The sequence below is a fragment of the Miniopterus schreibersii genome (assembly GCF_964146895.1).
Source record: "Miniopterus schreibersii genome assembly, chromosome: 16".
Lineage (NCBI taxonomy): Eukaryota > Metazoa > Chordata > Mammalia > Chiroptera > Miniopteridae > Miniopterus > Miniopterus schreibersii.
In genome coordinates this window covers 413,658-419,755 of record NC_138116.1, presented here as the reverse complement: position 1 = coordinate 419,755, position 6,098 = coordinate 413,658, and the positions used below count along the sequence as shown (strand labels likewise).

Sequence of the window (6,098 nt, the reverse complement as noted above, 5' to 3'; positions counted from 1 at the left end):
TGCCCAAGGATTCCAGCAGAGAGGGGAGGGAGTGTAGGAAGGCATGGTGTGGAGGGGAAAGTGCAGGGTGTGCACCTTACGGCCCCACCCTTGTTTGGATTGTTCACCTAGCTACCCGAGAGTGACTGGAGACGCCTCAGGCCCCACAAAACTGGCTAGGCCTGGCAAGGGTCCTGGGGTCAATGGGAGGGTGGCCGGGTGCAGGGCTGTGGGGTGCAGGGCCTGAGACCCAGTGTGGGAACTGCCTCGGCCATTTCCCGTCCACTGCAACCTTGAAGACACTTCATGTCGTTCATTTGACCTCTGCCCCTTTCTCTCCTCTTGACTCAGACTGACCTGGCCAGCACCCTGACTCACCCACCTCCCCCTCCCTTGCAAGTCCAGTCCTGTAACCACAAGCCCTCAGGACAGCGAGGCCCTGGTTGACATGAAATAATATTAGGAACTAAGTAAGCCTCAGGTGGGTTGACCCCAGAGACAGAGCTTCAGTCAAACTGGAGATAACATCCAGGCTCCCACTGAGTTTCAGCCCCAGGCCTGGAAAAGTGGAGTGGTCACCAAGCACACCCAGAGCAGAGGTCCTGGCCTCAGGACCAGATGCAAAGACCCGCTACCCGGACCTCAGCACTGGCCAGGGCATAGGGACCACAACCCTCACTCGCTTAGTCCCCTGTATGACCCATCTCCTAGCAGCCCCTGGGGAGCCAGGTTTTAGACACTGTTCACCTGTGCTTCTGGGTTTGGCGCCATTTCCTCAAGTCAACCTTTCCTTTCTTTGCTGCAGGCTCCTGTTCTCTCTTACTGGGCTTTGATGCACGCAGGCGAATGAACCCCTTCAGTTTGGTAACACCGCCGGCCCTCCGGGTCCCCTTGTCCCGTCTGTCAAATGCAGAGACGCTGCCCCTCTTGTAGGTCTCTGATTGACAATGAGCCCCCTCCGCACACCTCCTGCAGCTGCTCTTGTTGCAGTGGGGAGCAGGCCGCGGTTTCTGCGCGGTTCCTGAAATGCTAGTGCAGCCGGGGCCACAGGAGCCAGCTGCAGCTCCCCACTCCCACAGGGGTGCGGTCTCTCCTGCAGGGACTCCTCCCCAAGCCATCCATCTAGGTGGGGACAGGCTCCTCCTGGCTCCGGCTGGGTTTTGTTAAAGGGGCTGGCAGGGCCCGGTGGCCTTGTGAGGACTTAAATGCATTAAATGAGCAGTGAAGCCAACAGCTTGAGCCTAAGGGACAGGAAGGTGCTTGGCGGGGTGAGGAACTGTGGGAGCCCCAGGCCAAGGAGTGTCATCTGAGCAGGGAGGCCACCTGCCTGTGGCCAGTCTGTCCCCTGGGAGACCAGGGAGGCTCTGGGAGGCCCTGAGTGCTGTCCACCCAACCGCAGGGTGATCAGAGAATCCCCCAAGGGCCTCCTTCAGCCAGAAGACTGAGGCTGGGAGGAGGGAGGAGGAGGGGCAGGAGGAGGGGGGAGGGGAGGGAAGAGGCAGGTAGAAAAGCCATCAGGAGACTAGGGGCAGGTAGGGTGGGCTCACTCCAGGGGCCTGGGCCCCAGCTGAGGTGGGAGTGGGCGCCAGGACCCAGGCCGGGCCCCGGGCAGGGCAGGGTGCACAGGGGTCCTGGCCGAGGCCCCAGGCGGGGCACTTGAGCTTGGGCCTGGCCTACAGGTGGCTGTGGTTGTGGGATTACATGTTGATTTACCCCTGGCTGCCTGTGAAAGCCACGGGCGTCCGGATGTGGTTGTCACTTAAGCTGCTGCAGTGGAGGGGGCCAGGGGAGCGACTGGGTAAAGGTGCTGGGGGTTGGGGGCGCTGGGGGCTGATGTCAGCCCGGTGGGGGTATGAGAACTTGGGGGGTTGCTGCAGGCCCAGCAGCTTTTTCCTGCACCGTGACTGCAGCCCCCAGCCCTGCCGCAGGGCAGCCTCGAGAAGCCTCAGCGCCTCCTCCGCCTCTTCCGTGTGGGGAGGCAGACAGGCACCTGTGGACACGCGACAGCTCCGAGCCTTCAAGGAGGGGTGTGGAGGAGGGGCCTCCTCCGTCTCCCCGGTCTGCAGACCCACCCTGGGTGGTGAGGGGGGCAGATGGGCTTGTTACAGCCCCCACTCGGGCCAGTGCTGAGGGCGGCCCCTCAGCAGGACACCTGCTTGGGCTCCGACACCCCACAGGCCCCAGGCTGCACACCCTTCTCTCAGCCCAGCCCAGTCTTGTGGACAAAAAGGGGCCACGTGCTCAACCTGACAAGTTCAGGGGAGGCCCCCACGGGGCCTCTGCAAGCTCAGAGATCCCAGTATATCACGCTGATGGTCTTTGGCCAGTACGATGGTTTGAAATGAAAACTTCGTAACTAAAAGTGAGTCGTGGCGGGTAGTCCTGTCTTAGGCCTGTGTCTTCCTCGAGGAAGGTCAGTCTTTACCTTAACGGAACCTGTCTGTTGTCTTTCTGCATCTGACAAAGCATTGAACTGTCAAAAAGTCATCTCTGCTGCAGACCTGTCCTTTCCTCCAGTACTTAAGGGGGTTGCCCTATCGTCTTCTCGATTTCAGAGCTGTCACCTGGGTTTTGGGGTCCCTCTGCTTTTGAGGTGCTAGTCTCCAGGTTGTCCCTCCCTGGTTGTCCTCTGTGGTCCCTTTAATGAGAGCACCCTCCCGGGACCTGGGAGCACCATCCTCGCCGCCTGTGTCTCAGGCCTTAGGTGGCCACGTTTCTTCTATTACCAGAGTCTCCCTCTTTTCCATCTGGGGCACTTCCACCTGGGACACTCCACCTGTCATTTCTTGGGTCCCCAGTGAGTCTCACCCCTAACTTTCCCACCTGGATGTTTTGCTGACTCGTTTTTCCAGCTGCCCTTCTCTGAGGAAGTCTGTTATTCTGGCCCTGCTCCCAGAGGTGGGCACTGCCCAGGGGGTCGTCCACCTCCAGAAAAGGTCACCCTACCCAGGACTTTAGGTGTCAGGCTGTGAGCCTTGAGGGGCCCAGAGAAGTGGACACTGGAGTTGAAGAAGAGACAAGAGAAGCACTTTATTTTTGGCAAGCCTGGGTTGGGGGCTGGACCTCCCCCAGCCCATCTGCCAGGCGTGCCCGCTTCCCCGGACCCAAGCTTGTTCTATGTGAACGCCCCTCCAGCTGTGTGAGGGGAAGGGCAGCTTTGTCTCTGGGGGCTCCCAGGTATCAGGTGCAGTCCCACAGGGTGAGCAGGGCAGCCTTGAGGGTGGGAGGTAGGCAAGGAAGGCTTTCTGGAGGAGGTGTCAGGAGCAGCACTGGTCAGAGGGAGGCTTGGGGGCCACAGGTTCACTGGTAGTCGTTCGGGGTGGATATGGTGTTCCGGCGGGTACAGGACATGTCTTCATACACGACACACATGGGGCTCTTATCTCTTACCCAGCACAGTTTCTTGATCTGAAAGGGAAAACCTGTTTCTCTTACTGGGGGGTTGGCTGGCTCTGGGGCCCTCTGTTTCTTCAATGTCCAGCCCCTCGGGAAGGGTCCAGAGTTTACTTCCGGGGCCTGTGTAAAGCCTGCTCAGGAGCGGTCTCTCCAGCACTACCCCCCCCCCCCCCCAGGCTGCCCTAGGCCTTAGGACTCCTGGTGGCTCTCGTTCTGGGGTTTCTCTACCACCTTGGACCCTTGGAGCTCCAGAGGACCTTGATGGAGGGACTGCGTGGGTGCTGGGGTTTCCCAGGTGGCTGGCTCCCAGGGCTTAACCGCTTTTCTTCCCTCCCTGCTCTCTGAGAGCAGCTGGCTTAGGGACACAGGGGGCAGCTGAGGGGTCACACTGACCTGCGTCCTCCTCAGCACACAGGTGGCCCCCAGCACCAGCAGGATGAGGAGGAAGCCGAGAGCCAGGGCCACAGAGACGGCGACGTGCGTCAGCTGAGCCCCCTGGCATGTGGTCGCTGCTTGGGACTGTGCATCTGGGAAGAAGGAACCAACAACTTGGCAGGTGGGGGAGTCCATGAGAGCTTTTGGGGTTCAGGGCAGGGAGGGGCTCTGTAGTGGGGGCAAAATCCAGGAGGCTTCCTGGAGGAGGTAGGCTTAAGCTGGAAGAAACGACTTGAGCAAGTGAACAGGGAAGGTGGCCAGATAGGGGCAGGTAAAGCCTCGTCTGGCCAGCGGGTAAGTGGAGTGGCCCCAGGGGTCGGTATGCTTCCTACCTGTTACCACCACCAAGGTGCCAGAGCCCTGGACCTGATCCCCCTTCATGGTGGCCTCGCACACGTAGGCACCAGTGTCATTTGGCAGCAGTTGGTGCATGGTGATGGTCAGGTTCCACTTGGACCCCGAGATGACGATGCGGCCATTGAACCGCGGGTCCACAGTGAGGGTGCTCTCATCCCCGTAGTACATCACATTGTCTTCCTTCGGCTGATATTGCTTCAGGAAGACCCCGATCAGGGGCCCGAGGCTGGAACAGGTGATGTTGATGGAGCCCCCCTCTGGGGTGATTGCGTAGGCGGGGGACTGCCACACCTCTGCAGGGAGGAAGGGCCACTGTCACCGCAGGCTTGGCCGGGGGGCAGAGACCCTTCCCTCTGCAGTGGGGGGTGGGGGTGGCAGGAAGAAGGGGCCCTGCTGACATGTGGCCACAGATGGGGCACCTTGAAGCTGTGCAGGGAGCCAGCACCCAGGGCTGTATCGGAGTTCTGAGGGGTCCACGGAGGCCAGGAGGGACTGGGTTGCCTGCGACTTCTCCCCACCCCAGGGGTTGGGGAAGTTGGAACTGTGGCTTCTTCTTCCACAACAGCCGGCCCTTTGCTGAGCAGCTCTGACCCCCCTCACTGGCTGCACACTTTCTCCCTCTCGTAAATGACAGCCCTGGCCCTGGCCAGGTGGCCCAGTTGTTTCAAATATCATCCTGACACCAAGGGTGCGGGTTCTGTCCCTGTTCAAGGCACATACACGAATCAACCAACGAATGTGTAAGTAAGTGAAACGACTAATCTATGTTTCTCTCTCTCTCTCTCAAATCAATCAATAAATTCAAAAAGTATTTAATTAAATGGCAGTCCCCAAGATACCTGGAGAGAGAGAGAAATATCGATGTGAGAGAGAAACATCAATGGGCCACCTCCTGCATGTGCCCTGACCTGGAATCAAACCCGAAACCTTTTGGTGCAGGGGACAAAGCTCCAGCCAACACAGCAATTGGACCAGAACAACATAACCCTTCTTTAATGGGACCCAAACCTCAGCTTCTCAGTCAATTAAATCCTGCAGCTTTTTGGGGGCTCAAGGGTTGTGCCTGCTGAGCCCCCACACCCTGGGTAATGATCTTCCCATCTTCCTGCACAACTTCCCACAGGTTCGTTTTAAAAAGCAAACTAAACGACACAGTCCCTCTGACAAAGGCGAGCTCGCTAACTGTAGAAAGCCCCCAGACACCGAGGTAAAGAGAAAGGAGCTCAGAGCTGTGGTGATTCAGCACCCAGACATCGCCAAGGCCCAGGTGCCATCCAGGTGCTGTCCGGGCTCTGGCTATTCTGTGGCCGGCTCCCAGGGAAGGTTTGGCTCCATCCCCACCCCCCCTCCTGGGAAGGAGTGTCCCAGGCAGAAGTGCCGGCGGCAGGTGGGGTGCTGAGCCTACTGGGGGATGGTTGGAAGTGCTTACCTCCGGTGGCCAGGGCCCCAGGCAGGGGAGCCGCAGTGAGCACCAGGAGCGTGGGGAGCAGGGGCAGCCCAGGGGCTTTGCTCACTGCCATCCTGTCCACAGCGACCCAGCGGCAGGGGAAAGGCAGGGCCCCCTAACGGGCCAGCGGAGAGTCTCCCAGTCCAAGGCACCCAACTGTGTGCCTGCATCTCAGAGCTGCAGCCCCCAAAACCCCAATGAAATATCACTTCCGGGGTGGGCGGGGAGGATGCAGCAGGAAGCAGGCAGGGAGGGAGAGTGGAGGTCCTGGGGGCCCTCTGGGATGGCTTCCTGGAGGCGGTGCCATGGGTGGCAGACACTGTGGCCTCGTCTGGGAGGGGTGGCCCTCATGCTCCCCCACGGTCCTGCTGGTTGTCCTGGTCCCTAGCCACCTTAGGGACCATTCCATTCCATTCAGGGGAATGGAGACAGGAGGGTGGGGAACCAGGGCCAGGAGAAGAGGGGAGGTCCCCTGGGTGGGGTG

At 59.9% G+C, this 6,098-nt stretch overlaps 1 protein-coding gene across 1 annotated transcript; it reads right to left on the bottom strand.

The window, feature by feature from the left end:
- Positions 1-2,986: 2,986 nt before the first annotated feature.
- On the bottom strand, positions 2,987-5,809 carry CD7 (CD7 molecule). The gene is made up of 4 exons (XM_081162582.1): positions 5,597-5,809; positions 4,143-4,460; positions 3,769-3,902; positions 2,987-3,387 (listed from the first exon to the last, which is right to left on the bottom strand). The coding sequence occupies exons 1-4, from the start codon at positions 5,685-5,687 to the stop codon at positions 3,280-3,282; spliced, it is 651 nt and encodes a 216-aa protein (XP_081018708.1). The 5' UTR covers positions 5,688-5,809; the 3' UTR covers positions 2,987-3,279.
- Positions 5,810-6,098: the final 289 nt, after the last annotated feature.

What these genes read in the sequence shown, in the direction of transcription:
- CD7 (XM_081162582.1), bottom strand. Translation starts at nt 5,687, where the DNA reads ATGGCAGTGAGCAAAGCCCCTGGGCTGCCCCTGCTCCCCACGCTCCTG. An exon ending in TGGGGCCCTGGCCACCGGAG is followed by an intron (nt 4,461 to 5,596) that starts GTAAGCACTTCC and finishes TCCTCCCTGCAG; the next exon opens with AGGTGTGGCAGTCCCCCGCC. An exon ending in GTGTGCTGAGGAGGACGCAG is followed by an intron (nt 3,388 to 3,768) that starts GTCAGTGTGACC and finishes TTTCCCTTTCAG; the next exon opens with ATCAAGAAACTGTGCTGGGT.